The sequence below is a fragment of the Coregonus lavaretus genome (assembly GCF_964263955.1).
Source record: "Coregonus lavaretus genome assembly, chromosome: 37".
Taxonomy (NCBI): Eukaryota; Metazoa; Chordata; class Actinopteri; order Salmoniformes; family Salmonidae; genus Coregonus; species Coregonus lavaretus.
Window position 1 is genome coordinate 31518565 of NC_140024.1, and position 14762 is coordinate 31533326.

A 14762-nucleotide genomic window follows, 5' to 3' on the forward strand; every position below is an offset into this window, starting at 1 on the left:
GGAGGTGGCTTATGGTAGAGAAATTAACATTTCATTTTCTGGCAACAGCTCATGTGGACATTCCTGCAGTCAGCATGCCAATTGCACGCTCCCTCAAAACTTGAAACATCTGTGGCACTGTGTTGTGTGACAAAACTAAACATTTTAGAGAGGACTTTTATTGTCCCCAGCACAAGGTGCACCTGTGTAACGATCATGCTGTTTAATCAGCTTTTTGATATGCCACACCTGTCCGAAGGATGGATTATCTTGGCAAAGGAGAAATGCTCACTAAAAGTGATGTAAACAAATTGGTCCACCAAATTTGAGAGAAATAAGCATTTTGTGCATATGAAAGTCTCTCTCAGCTGATCTGAGGAGGGTGAGGGGAGGGAGGAGGGTGAGGGGAGGGAGGGGGGGAGGGCGGGATCAATAAACCACTGAAGTTTAATAAAGGAAAGGATTGTTATAGTCAAACAAATGACTTGCCTCGCAAGCCGCCTGATCAAATGAAATCGTATTTGTCACATGCGCCGAATACAAAATACAACGCAGGCCCTAAACCGACAATGCAGTTCAAGAAAGAGTTAAGAAAAGATTTACTAAATAACCTAAGGTAAAAAAAATGATAAAAAGTAACAATAAAAGAACAATAACGAGGCTATATACAGGAGGTACCGGTACCGAGTCAATGTGTGGGGGTACAGGTTAGCGAGCTTACATGAATGTATGACCGTGTAACTAATGGTTATGGATGATGACTGGCTGGCAGTGTCATGAAAACAAAACAGCGCCCGTAACATGGACTCTTAACAGCGTGATGAAACTTTGTTGCTCCTTGCTGAAACAAGCAAATGAGTCTTCGGTTGCCTAGGCAACGCCCCCCACAATGCAGCAGCAGCACACATATAAATATAATGAATTTATCGAGCTTGGAACCTCTAACCCTGGCAATTTGCCTGGTAAACTAATGGGTACACTCGCAAAGGCTGCCTGGTATTGTGATGCAATAATTTCTATGGTAATGTAGAATGTTCATTCAAATGATGCTAACTGATGCAATGGAATGTATTTTTGAAATGTCAGTTGAGTTGAATCAACAAATCACAGCACATATTTTAGTTCCTGCTTTGCTCCTATGGGTAAACTTGCAATGGCCGTCAATCCAGCCATTATGCAATCTTTGACTTGAATGGGATGACCGTTCTATTCATTCTATTTATAAGGCAGCACATGCAGTCAGGAGCGGAGGAGAGGAGAAAATGTGCTTCGTTTTTTTTAAAGTGGCAAATTACCGTCATCCAAAATTCCATGACCATCACAGCCCTACATGAATGCTTGCTGCACAGTGGTAATAACTGGCAATTATGTGACTAGAAACCTACTCCTTCCCTCAATCACTCATAAACACACTCGACTGTTCTCTTTCTCTCAATCAAATTCCCTTTTTTCCTGTTCTCTCTCTGTCTCGCTCTCTGTCCTTAATAATAAACACACCCCGTACTTCATTCCTTACCTTGTCATTAACTCACTCACAACCCTGTCCATACTGACTTATAACGCCTTTATACATATTTAATGCAAATACATATCCCATACATAATGAAAATACATATCCCAAACATAATGCAAATACATATCCCATACATATTTCCCTCTTCTCACTTCCTCACCTCCCCCTGTGCATCCACTCCTCCTCTCACCTCCCCTGTCCATCTACACCTCCTCTCACCTCCCCCTGTCCATCTACACCTCCCCTCCTCTCTCTATTCTACCTCACTTTGGTGCGAAAAGTGCAAATCAATCCCAGAACAACAGCAAAGGACCTTGTGAAGATGCTAGAGGAAACAGGTACAAAAGTATCTATATCCACAGTAAAATGAGTCCTATATCGACATAACCTGAAAGGCCGCTCAGCAAGGAAGAAGCCACTGCTCCAAAACCGCCATAAAAAAAAGCCAGACTACGGTTTGCAACTGCACATGGGGACAAAGATTGTGTCTTTTTTGAGAAATGTCCTCTGGTCTGATGAAACAAAAATAGAACTGTTTGGCCATAATGACCATCGTTATGTTGGGAGGAAAAATGTGGTGGCTTGCAAGCCGAAAAACACCATCCCAACCGTGAAGCACGGGGGTGGCAGCATCATGCTGTGGGGGTGCTTTGCTGCAGGAGGGACTGGTGCAGTTCACAAAATAGATGGCATCATGAGGAAGGAAAATTATGTGGATATATTGAAGCAACATCTCAAGACATCAGTCAGGAAGTTAAAGCTTGGTCGCAAATGGGTCTTCCAAATGGACAATGACCCCAAGCATACTTCCATAGTTGTGGCAAAATGGCTTAAGAACAACAAAGTCAAGGTATTGGAGTGGCCATCACAAAGCCCTGACCTCAATCCTATAGAAAATGTGTGGGCAGAACTTAAAAAGCGTGTGCGAGCAAGGAGGCCTACAAACCTGACTCAGTTACACCAGCTCTGTCAGGAGGAATGGGCCAAAATTCACCCAACTTATTGTGGGAAGCTTGTGGAGGGCTACCCGAAACGTTTGACCCAAGTTAAACAATTTAAACGCAATGCTACCAAATACTAACTGAGTGTATGTAAACTTCTGACCCACTGGGAATGTGATGAAAGAAATAAAAGCTGAAATAAATCCTTCTCTCTACTATTATTCTGACATTTCACGTTCTTAAAATAAAGTGGTGATCCTAACTGACCTAAAACAGGGAATTTTTACTAGGATTAAATGTCAGGAATTGTGAAAAACTGAGTTTAAATGTATTTGGCTAAGGTGTATGTAAACTTCCGACTTCAACTGTAAGTATGGTGATAATATCATGAGGTCCCTGGCAACTCCCAGCCCAACAATACAGTACAGTAAATCCCCTGCCTGTTTTATATTTTGTTTTATATGTAATGTAAGTGCTTTAATATGTTTGGACCCCAGGAAGAGTAGCTGCTGCCAATGGGGATCCCTAATAAATACAAAATACAAATACACCGCGGTTCTAGGGAGCTGGCTAGCCACAGCGCTAGCGACGTTACACTAACTCCCATTACCTAACATGGGAAAACAGCCTGCTACGGCTAAATGGCTAGTGTGACGGTAATGGAGAGCGATCCACACACTCCTTAGTATTTATTTACACTGCTCGTAGGATGATACAGTATTTAGGCTATACGTTAGTCCTGTGTAGCGTCTCTACTTTATCCTCCCTCTCCTTCTCCTGAAAGGCTACACTGAAAAGGGGCTTTTATTTATGGCTGCCCTATGTGTACCTCTCTGCACACACACACACACGCACACACACACACACACACACACACGCACACACACACAAAGATGAAAGGGTGGTCACACAGCCTCCGACACATGATTTTATGGCCCTGAAAAGGTTGAGAAGGTGAGAGAAAGAAGACTGAACAAAGGGAAAGATTCCTATTCATATAGTCCTGGTAGTCAGGGTCACACAGTAAGCCTTTAGCGGGGGCTCAAGGTTTAGGGCATTTCCCAGATGTAGGTTATCCTGTTTCCCTGTTCGACGCCGATTAGGTCACTCCAGCTACACTGAACCAAAAAAAAAAAAAAAAAAAAAAAGGAATAATTCGATTGTAAAAGTGAAAAAATAAAAGACAGTGATTTGTTGCCATTGTCTAGTCCCCTCCCACACACACTGACGTCAGAACTCACCCGCACAGGGGTGGTAGAGATGCAGTCACAGATGTTTTCACTGTCACGATCGCATCCGGGGAAATAAGACAAACAGCAGGTTAATTAGAGAAGGGTGGTTCTTCACAAAACTAGATTTAAAAAAAGATGATGATTTGGGGGGATTTTCACACAATGTAATCCATAGAAGAGTACTATGGAGGAAGGATTGTTCACATATATATGACATTTGTATCTTAAAGCATAATTGAGAAAAATATCAAACATGAATATTGAAAATACATAATTTTTGATTTGCCACATTTTTCTATATATGGTTGAACATAATATACTCTACGGGCTTATCAAAGTTCCAGAATGGGATCTCTGCTAGTTTTAAAGTTATGGGCCATTTTATAGAGAAATTGGCATAGTAGTCAATGTAACCAATCACAGCCCTCCTTTTAATTGTATCATTGCACATCCTGCAAATCACCAGCATTTTCACATTCAATCTGCTAGTAATGCTTACAAATTGGATCATAACTCTAAAAGTAGCAGAGATCCCACTCTGAAACTTTGGCATGCCCGTAGTAGAATATATTATGTTCAACAATATATACTGAACAAAAATATAAAACGCAACATATAACAATTTCAAAGATTTTACTTTTTATAAGGTAATCAGTCAACTGCAATAAATAAATTAGGCCCTAATCTATGGATTTCACATGATTGGGAATACAGACATGCATCTGTTGGTCACAGATACCTTAAAAAAGGTAGGGGCGTGGATCAGAAAACCAGTCAGTGTCTGGTCTGACCACCATTTGCCTCATGCAGTGTGACACATCTCCTTCGCATAGAGTTGATCAAGCTGTTGATTGTGGCCTGTGGAATGTTGTCCCACTCCTCTTCAATGGCAGTGCAAAGTTGCTGGATATTGGCGGGAACTGGAACACGCTGTCGTACACGTCGATCCAGAACATCACAAACATGCTTAATGCGTGACATGTCTGGTGAGTATGCAGGCCATGGAAGAACCTGGACATTTTCAGCTTCCAGGAATTGTGTACAGATCCTTGCGACATGTGGCCGTGCATTATCATGCTGAAACATGAAGTGATGGCGGCAGATGAATGGCACGGCAATGGGCCTCAGGATCTCGTCATGGTATCTCTGTGCATTCAAATTGCCATTGCTAAAATTGAATTGTGTTCGTTGTCCGTGGCTTATGCCTGCCCATACCATAACCCCACCGCTGTCCACAATGTTGACATCAGCAAACCGCTCGCCCACACAACGCCATAAACGTGGTCTGAGGTTGTGAGGCCGGTTGGACGTACTGCCAAATTCTCTAAAACGATGTTGGAGGCGGCTTATGGTAGAGAAATGAACATAAAATTATCTGACAACAGCTGTGGTGGATATTCCTGCAGTCAGCATGCCAATTGCACGCTCCCTCAAAACTTGAGACATCTGTGGCATTGTGTTGTGTGACAGAACTGCACATTTTAGAGTGGCCTTTTATTGTCCCCAGCACAATGTGCACCTGTGTAATGAGCATGCTGTTTAATAAGCTTCTAGATATGCCACACCGGTAAAGTGGATGGATTATCTTGGCAAAGGAGAAATGCTCACTAACAGGGATGTAAACAAAATTGTGCAAAACATTTTAGAGAAATAAGCTTTTTGTGTGTATGGAACATTTCTGAGATTTTTTATTTCTGCTCAAGAAACATTGGACCAACACTTTACATGTTGCGGTTATATTTTTGTTCAGTATATATATATATATATATATATATATATATATATATATATATATATATATATATATATATATATATATATATATATATATATATATATATATATATATATAAAAAAATGCCAAATCTAAAAATATATATATTTTCAATATTCATGTTTATATTTTCAAATGTTCATACATTTATGTAAGAAATGTGTTATTGAAATCAAAATATTACTCATATTACAGATATTCACATTCCTACAAAGGACCCTTTAATGGATTACATTGTGAAAATACCAAAACTCATGGTATTTTTCTGTTCTAGGAATCACCCAAACGCTCTTTCTCTGGAGCCACACACACGTGTACACAAAAGAAAATGCTTCAGGTTTTTTTTTACGACAATGATTTAGCTGGTCAACATAATGGCTGACATAATAGAAAAGAAACAGCTCAAAACCTCTGTGGTAAACCTCCACAGGAACCATGGGAACAGGGAGCCGACGGAAACCCCCCCACCACCAAACCATTCTAAATAAACCTTAACCTAACCTAACCAAAACAACAAGGATCCCCATTCCTCATGGTTAAAACCTTAACCTAACCAAAACAACAAGGATCCCCATTCCTCATGGTTAAAACCTTCACCTAACCAAAACAACAAGGATCCCCATTCCTCATGGTTAAAACCTTCACCTAACCAACACAAAACAACAAGGATCCTCATTCCTCGTGGTTAAAACCTTAACCTAACCAAAACAACAAGGATCCCCATTCCTCATGGTTAAAACCTTAACCTAACCAAAACAGCAAGGATCCCCATTCCTCACTGTTAAAACAAAACAGACATAGCTTTCAATCAATCCATGTTTGAAATACTAAAATGTTCAAAGAGCTGTTGGCAGCCTCAGTCATAGCCGTTTGGGGTGGAGTGGTACTGCATTACTGGGCCATACAGGCATTGAGGCATCTCGACATTTAAACAGCATGAAAGGCAAAAGATTAAAGACCCCGGAGAGCACCCGATTGATTCATTATACATCAAAGGGGAATGATAGTCAATCTGCCTCCCTGAAATAAAGCGCTTCCCTCCATCTCATCTAACTAACTGCTCTAGATGTAATGAGAACGTGGGTTAACTTAATACCATGTGGGTTTGGTTGATCACATTTGTGTTTTAGAGGACAGAGATGGGGAGTAATATGGGGTGAATTGTGTTGTGGTCCAGCAGTGGTTGGCTTTATGGTGATTGTGCTGTAGCCTCCAATCTGTGTAAAATGGCTGGCTGTGGGTTGATGCTGAAGTGGTGCAGTGCGCCCTCTGCTGGTGAGGAGTTGTATATCATTGGTGAGGAAAAGAGGAAAGCCAATTATGTCACTGTAGTAGAGTTGATTACACCCTAGCCTAGGTCACCAATCTGTGCCTCTCTGGGAAATACCAGTCAAATTACAACAACAACAACAAAAAGTACAAGTACTCTGAAAAGCTACTAAATGACACTAGCAAGAGTAGTTGTAATGAGTTACTTTACACCTTCTGCCGATCGGTTTCTCTCTGGGACGCCCAGCCGTTGAACACGTGTTTTATGGGCTAGTTGAATCAGAATGACCACCACTTGGAAGAAGAGCCACTCGGCAGTCAAAAACAATATTCCGGGAGCAGACGGTTTAAAATTCCATACATTTTTCCAGACTCTCGGTTTGTCCCTTGGAGTGTTTTCTTGGCTGAGAGGGTGGGGAAAAGACTTGGGCGTGTTTGGTGTGTCACGCCAGCCAGACTGAGAGTGTGTCCTGTCTGTCTGTCTGAAGTGTCTGTGGTTCCTACACTAACCAAGAGAGCATCACATAGCCTTCAGAGAGAGCTAAGTGCTAGGTGTGTCCTAGCATGTACGTACGTGTCCCAGTGTCCAGAAGCGTGTGTGTAGGCAGGTACGCGGTCACACTAACCTGCTCCTTGTATTGCTCCTGAGACAGACAGTCAGTCATGTTGACACAACCCAGCAGGCAGCCGGTGGGGTAGTCATTAGGAAACTTAGGATCTGGGGGAGAAGAGGGTGGTCGGTGAGAGTCAACAGTATGTTTATATGCATCCTAATAATCTGTTATTCATTGCAGTGTGTGTGTGTGTGTGTGTGTGTGTGTGGGGGGGGGGGGGGATAAAGAGAAAGTGGGAGATAGAAAGTGGTAGCCTGTGTGTGTGTGTGTGTGTGTGTAACCATGTGTGTACCTCTCTTGTAGATCTGAAGGAACATGTTCTCCACCTGAGTGACCTCTTCAGGGGCGGGCCTCTTGGCTGCAGCTGCTATCCACAGAAGGCCCCGGTGGGACGTGTACCAGCTCCGCCCCTCCACCCTGGACACACATAGTATCATACAATATTAATATGCCATTTAGAAGACGCTTTTATCCAAAGTGACTTACAGTCACACGTGCATGCATTTTTACGTACGTGTGTTCCCGGGAATCAAACCCACTATCCTGGCATTGCAATCGCCATGTTCTACTAACTGAGTTACAGAGGACCATGTTCTACTAACTGAGATACAGAGGACCATGTTCTACTAACTGAGATACAGAGGACCATGTTCTACTAACTGAGATACAGAGGACCATGTTCTACTAACTGAGCTACAGAGGACCATGTTCTACTAACTGAGATACAGAGGACCATGTTCTACTAACTGAGTTACAGAGGACCATGTTCTACTAACTGAGATACAGAGGACCATGTTCTACTAACTGAGATACAGAGGACCATGTTCTACTAACTGAGATACAGAGGACCATGTTCTACTAACTGAGATACAGAGGACCATGTTCTACTAACTGAGATAGAGGACCATGTTCTACTAACTGAGATACAGAGGACCATGTTCTACTAACTGAGCTACAGAGGACCATGTTCTACTAACTGAGATACAGAGGACCATGTTCTACTAACTGAGCTACAGAGGACCATGTTCTACTAACTGAGATACAGAGGACCATGTTCTACTAACTGAGATACAGAGGACCATGTTCTACTAACTGAGTTACAGAGGACCATGTTCTACTAACTGAGTTACAGAGGACCATGTTCTACTAACTGAGCTACAGAGGACCATGTTCTACTAACTGAGTTACAGAGGACCATGTTCTACTAACTGAGATACAGAGGACCACATACATCAGTTTTTACCCCTTCTTCTTTTTAATGGCTAGTCAAAAAGGCTGCCTTTTGGTGCCTTTGACCAATAACAAGGCCAATAGTGATGCTTTTGACCAATAACATAGCCCATTGTTGTTGTGTGTTTTGTTCCTACTCAATGCCTTTGCAGGGCCTATTGTTAGAGTGTGTTATGTACTTCCTGATGACCAGTAGGGATGTTTTTGACCAATAGAATGGCCAGAAGGGATGTTTTTTTTACCAATGGCATGGCCAGTAGGGATGTTTTTGACAAATAGCCTGGTCAGTAGGGATGTTGTTGACCAACAGCGAGGCCCATTATTAGAGTTTTCTGTACCTCTTTATTCCTTTGACCAGTAGCGAGGCCCATGGTTGGTGCATGCTGAGGCACCAGCCCCCGTCGGCCATCTCCTGCAGCTCTTTGTCCTGCAGCCGGAGTCTGGAGCGCTCTGGGCATGCAGCGCCGTCCCCCTCCGTACCGACAACACCTTTATCCTGGGATCTCCGAGGGCCACTGCCCACGTCCACCCACTGGAGATACATGGAGAGAAAGATATGAGTAGAGATTCACAGAATTATGATGACAAAATGTTTGCAACTGTAGAGGGATTTCCCAAGGTAAATACACACGCCACAACATTATCAGCAAATACTGTGTGTGTCCTACCTTTGGTGCAGCCTGTACTATGTTGGGGTTGACCAGCTCTCGCAGGTGCTGCCGTCCCGCTGGTCCCTCAGGGCGTTGTGGAGACTTCACCTTGGTGCCTGTGTTGAGGGCCTTGACCGTCTCGTCAAACCTAAAAAACACCAAGGAGTGTGGTAATAAAGTTTTTTTAGGTGCCTTGTTTCAAACTATACACACTTTAACCCATCTAGCTGTAACAGTGTAGATACATTAGCAGGAGAAATGAAGTTTACCACTGTGTTGTGAAAGTCTGAAGGGTGTATTAAAAACCTCCTCTTGTTTATGTAACCCGGCTCACAATAATGGCTGGAACAGAGTGAATGGAATGTCATTAAAACACATAGAAACCATGTCTTGGATCCCATTCAGCCTATTGTGCTCCAGCCATTACCACGAGCCCATCCTCCCCAATTAAGGTGCCACCAACCAACCTCCTGTGGTGTCCATTGACATGTTCTCAAGTCATTCACTCACTTCTTGTAGTAATGACTGTTACTCTCTCCCTCGTCAAGCACCTGTCGGCCTGCGAAGTCCAGCGTGATCTTCCTGTCCTTCCTGGAGGCGTGGCGAAGCTCCCGTAGCTCCTCCTCCTTCTTTCTCAGGTGCTCGCGCTCGCTAGGCAACAGCCACTGGTTGGAGTCGGTGGCAAAGTAGTCGGACTCGTCATCCAGGACCTGCGTTCGCCGCGTACTGTCGATGTAAACGTGGGGGGAAAGTTATGAAGAAGGTAATGTCACTCCTGTCAGCGGCATATAATGACATAGCCTCCAAATATAATGACATAGCCTCCAAATATAATGACATAGCCTCCAAATATAATGACATAGCCTCCAAATATAATGACATAGCCTCCAAATATAATGACATAGCCTCCAAATATAATGACATAGCCTCCAAATATAATGGCATAGCCTCCAAATATAATGACATAGCCTCCAAATATAATGACATAACCTCCAAATATAATGACATAGCCTCCAAATATAATGACATAACCTCCAAATATAATGACACAGCCCCCATATATAATGACATAGCCTCCAAATATAATGACATAACCTCCAAATATAATGACATAGCCTCCAAATATAATGACATAACCTCCAAATATAATGACACAGCCCCCAAATATAATGACATAGCCTCCAAATATAATGACATAACCTCCAAATATAATGACATAACCTCCAAATATAATGACACAGCCCCCATATATAATGACATAGCCTCCAAATATAATGACATAGCCTCCAAATATAATGACATAGCCTCCAAATATAATGACATAACCTCCAAATATAATGACATAACCTCCAAATATAATGACACAGCCCCCAAATATAATGACATAGCCTCCAAATATAATGACATAACCTCCAAATATAATGACACAGCCCCCAAATATAATGACACAGCCCCCAAATATAATGACACAGCCCCCAAATATAATGGCATAGCCTCCAAAAATAATGACATAACCTCCAAATGCATCAGGAAGAAAGTATAAAGAATGTGTCTTTAAACAGAGAAAGAGTGAAACCACATTAAATACTATATGCACACTACATCCCAACCTGTTCTTGTCGTATTCCAGCAGTTTGTCTTTATGTTGAAGGGCCTTTTCTAACCCTGCCTTCATCTTAGCCTCTTGGTGTGGAAGATAGTCCCTCTCCGATGCCCCCTCTGTGAGACAGACACACACGGGCACACAGACATTACTATATAATTCAACAACTCTCTACTACGCTACGTAGATAGATACTACTGTTGGCTTGTCTCACCCATGAGTTTCTTGCGCAGTTTCTGACTTTTGTTGGAGTCTCGTTGCAGAATCTCTTGCTCCTCTTTGGTGCATACCTGGTGAATTCATAGAAGAATACAAGAAACCAGGGGAAAATACTTCTGAGAGGCCAAATTGAATTTGAAAGAACTTACTGGGGAAACATACAACAAGCATAAAGTTAGAGGTCAGGTAATTTCAAACTCAGAATGGTCGTTTTCTCACCAGGGTGCCACAGAAGATGCAGGGCCCTGATCCCTCCTGCTCACACACAATGCGTCCGCAGATCATGCAGTTGTTGATGAGGTTGTGCTTCTGGGCCAGACATTCGCAGGAATGACGCCCGGGCAGCAGGATAGCCAGCTTGTCCTGGCCCTCTTTATTGTAGAGGCTCACAAACGTATTCTTCTTCTTCTTCTGTGACGAGGAGCTGCCGCTCTCCTGGGCCTTCATCAGGTCGATGGGAGTTTTCACCACCTCAGGCTCAGGCACTGCTTGACTAACAGCCATCACCTCCTGCTTGTTCCTGCCTTTGCGCTTGGATTTCTTCTGGGAGTCCTTGGACATGTCTGGAGCATCTAGAGAAGCATACGACTGGTTAGCATTCCCTCTCATGCATGTAATTGTTACTGTGTTTGGATAGTCACTTATCAAGGACAGGATGGACATCACAACAGTCTTGAGTCTCACTCGCATCGTACAGTTGGCATACTGTATTAGGAACCATATAGCCTGACAAAAAAATGACTTATAAAATATATTACAACTGAAAAAATAAACATATTAAACAATATGGTAACAGGTCAGTGTCAATGAGACAACAGGTCAGTGTCATTGAGACAAGAGGTCAGTGTCAATGAGACAAGAGGTCAGTGTCAATGAGACAAGAGGTCAATGACAATGAGACAAGAGGTCAGTGTCAATGAGACAAGAGGTCAGTGTCAATGAGACAAGAGGTCAGTGTCAATGAGACAAGAGGTCAGTGTCAATGAGACAAGAGGTCAGTGTCAATGAGACAAGAGGTCAATGACAATGAGACAAGAGGTCAGTGTCAATGAGACAAGAGGTCAGTGTCAATGAGACAAGAGGTCAGTGTCAATGAGACAAGAGGTCAGTGTCAATATGGCAGTTGAAGAAGGCCTCCTACCTGTTCCCGACAGAGAGCTCATGGGGAACAGCCCAGCGCTGTCAGGAGTCAGTGTCTGAGACCGCTGCCATCTGTCAAGGAGTTCATCTATAAACTGCTTCTTCCTTCCGTCAGTGCCCTGAAGGAGGTCCCCAACATACTCTGCAATCTCGTCCGCATTGTCGATGGACAGAATATACCTGTAGAGAGTGAGAAGAATGTCAATGGCATTGATAAGCATTTATAGCTAGCCTAGATAGTAGAGTTCATTGTTGAAATGTTGACCTATGACAGCTAGGCCTACTTTGGTCAACCTTGATTTATGTCCATCTCATAGTCAGTCAGTCAGTCAGTCCGTCAGTCTACGCTTTGGCTTAGTAGACCATGATTTTGATGACGTGACATTAAGATATGGCCACCTGAAAAAGCTAGCTAGCTGGCAGGCAAGTGCAAATGGCTGCATATCGAGCTAGCTGAATGAACTGGGAAGATTGACAAGTTCACAGACCTAATAGTAATAATGACGTCGTTGACAATTGTATTAACTTTTACAAGAGAGAGGCAACTGTCAAAAGACAGACATCTAGCAATGGCTAGCTCACTATTTTAAATCAACATTTAGTTAAGGTTAGCTACTTACTGGACTATGTCTTCACTGGCCTCCAAGCCAAAGTTGTGGTGCAACTGGTCCACACACCATCGAAGCAAGGCATCCGACATTATGAAAGATAAAGCAACTTTAATTTGGCAGTTTCAAGATAAGGATGTTACCTACTCTTGTTGTAGCCGGTTGAATAACAAATGCGCACGCAGAGTGCAACAAATAATCCCTTCCCATCAGAAACAGTGTACTGATGGAGACTGAAGGTTCCGCCTAACTTTTACAGAAAAGTATGTCAATGACTACATAAAAACAAAACATTAGAAAATGTCAGCATATCATCAATTCACACGTAAGGTGAACATTTCCATTATACAGTACAACAACAATTTACCACCCCATCTTTATTACAGCAAGTCACGTCCCTCTTCTGCCTATAAGCTTGATTCAGCATTACGGTCACTAGGTGGCAGTTTAGGAATAGACAAAACCTCTGTGAGAATGAACCATATAGATGTATTGAGATTGCAACGTTGTATCTGCCCCATTATGGCGTCTGTGAGAGTAAGGGCTACTTCTATGAGTCGGTAAACAAACTGAAAGGGTGCATACTGCCACCTGGAGTGTGTTATTTGAACGGGTATAAAGTCAAGGTTGGCAATTTAATGCCACCTGCAGTTATGGAATGTTTGCTCACGAGTATAATTATTTGGCTGATCCCTCCTGAGGACCTGGATGGAATTATGTGATCCTTCCTTTACCCATAGGAAGTCCTACCCAGTTGACTACTTAAAAATGTTGAAAGTCCTGAATGGCGCTGCCCATTTTTAAACGGGCTTTTGGGCTCTAGAGTCCTCTATACATCTCTGTGGAATGAACATCTCAGTGAACTGGTATCTCTTGCATGCAATAGGTATTCTCAATCCAAGACCTAGGGCATGTGGGAGCCTGGGAGGCAACGTGTCTGCCTACAGAGACTATGCAATAGGCATAGCCTACTTTCCGTGAAAGTTGAGTTAGGTGTAATTAAATACGCTAGAAATTAGTATGTAGAGGTCTAGCTCGCCTAAAGTTAACCGGAGAATATCAAATAGCCTCAAATAATGTCGTTTTAAAAATCTGCCTTTACAAATGTTTATACAGTAAGTAACTAGGCCTATATAAATGCCCTAATCAGAAAGATTTTTTCAGAAGTTTGTCAGTCGTAGATCCACCTATGACTCAATCTGAAATCAATAGACAAAATTCCAACTTCATCATTGTCCTTGCAGGGAGAATAAAACTTTATGGGCACGTCATTGTTATATAGTAGATAACAAATACTCTTTACAATGTATTTTATGGACCATAGTTCCAGTACTTCAAGTCTGATTTGTTCAACATTATACTGCCAGCATGATTATGGAAAGGGGTGCCAAAATACTAAGTGGGATGTGCCTATGCATTATTGCAGCGTTAAATTATCCAGTGCTCAAATTCTCTTTTGATAACAAAGATTTATTTAAGAAATGCGTGTTAGTGGTTTGTCACACTCAGCATATATTTAGCACAATCCACTTAGTTTCCTTCTTAGCATAATGGCTCTGTTGAATAAGCTCCAAGTGAAATCTTGACTATCTGCTGTGCTTGACTTGGACTGAAATAGGTGCCAATACTAATGTTGGGTGCCGGTACTCTTTATATTCAGGTGCAGGAGCTCCACAATACTTTTAGGCTAATATTCTATAAGAGGAACAGGAGCTCTGCAATACTTTTAGGCTAATATTCTATAAGAGGAACAGGAGCTCTGCAATACTTTTAGGCTAATATTCTATAAGAGGAACAGGAGCTCTGCAATACTTTTAGGCTAATATTCTATAAGAGGAACAGGAGCTCTGCAATACTTTTAGGCTAATATTCTATAAGAGGAACAGGAGCTCTGCAATACTTTTAGGCTAATATTCTATAAGAGGAACAGGAGCTCTGCAATACTTTTAGGCTAATATTCTATAAGAGGAACAGGAGCTCTGCAATACTT

The 14762-nt window shown here is 42.3% G+C and overlaps 1 protein-coding gene across 1 annotated transcript in view; it reads right to left on the reverse strand.

Annotated features, from left to right (window-relative positions):
- The window catches only part of trip4 (thyroid hormone receptor interactor 4), a 64978-nt gene extending 52016 nt beyond the window's left edge, over positions 1–12962 (reverse strand). Inside the window, exons 1-10 of the mRNA XM_084153976.1 lie at positions 12785–12962; positions 12166–12344; positions 11244–11596; positions 11020–11095; positions 10813–10921; positions 9713–9928; positions 9221–9350; positions 8891–9084; positions 7615–7739; positions 7335–7426 (exon numbers count right to left, since the gene is read on the reverse strand). Of these exons, the coding sequence (XP_084010102.1) occupies positions 7335–7426; positions 7615–7739; positions 8891–9084; positions 9221–9350; positions 9713–9928; positions 10813–10921; positions 11020–11095; positions 11244–11596; positions 12166–12344; positions 12785–12864 (1554 nt within the window). The 5' untranslated portion in view covers positions 12865–12962. The remainder of the gene's footprint in view (positions 1–7334; positions 7427–7614; positions 7740–8890; positions 9085–9220; positions 9351–9712; positions 9929–10812; positions 10922–11019; positions 11096–11243; positions 11597–12165; positions 12345–12784) is intronic.
- Positions 12963–14762: the final 1800 nt, after the last annotated feature.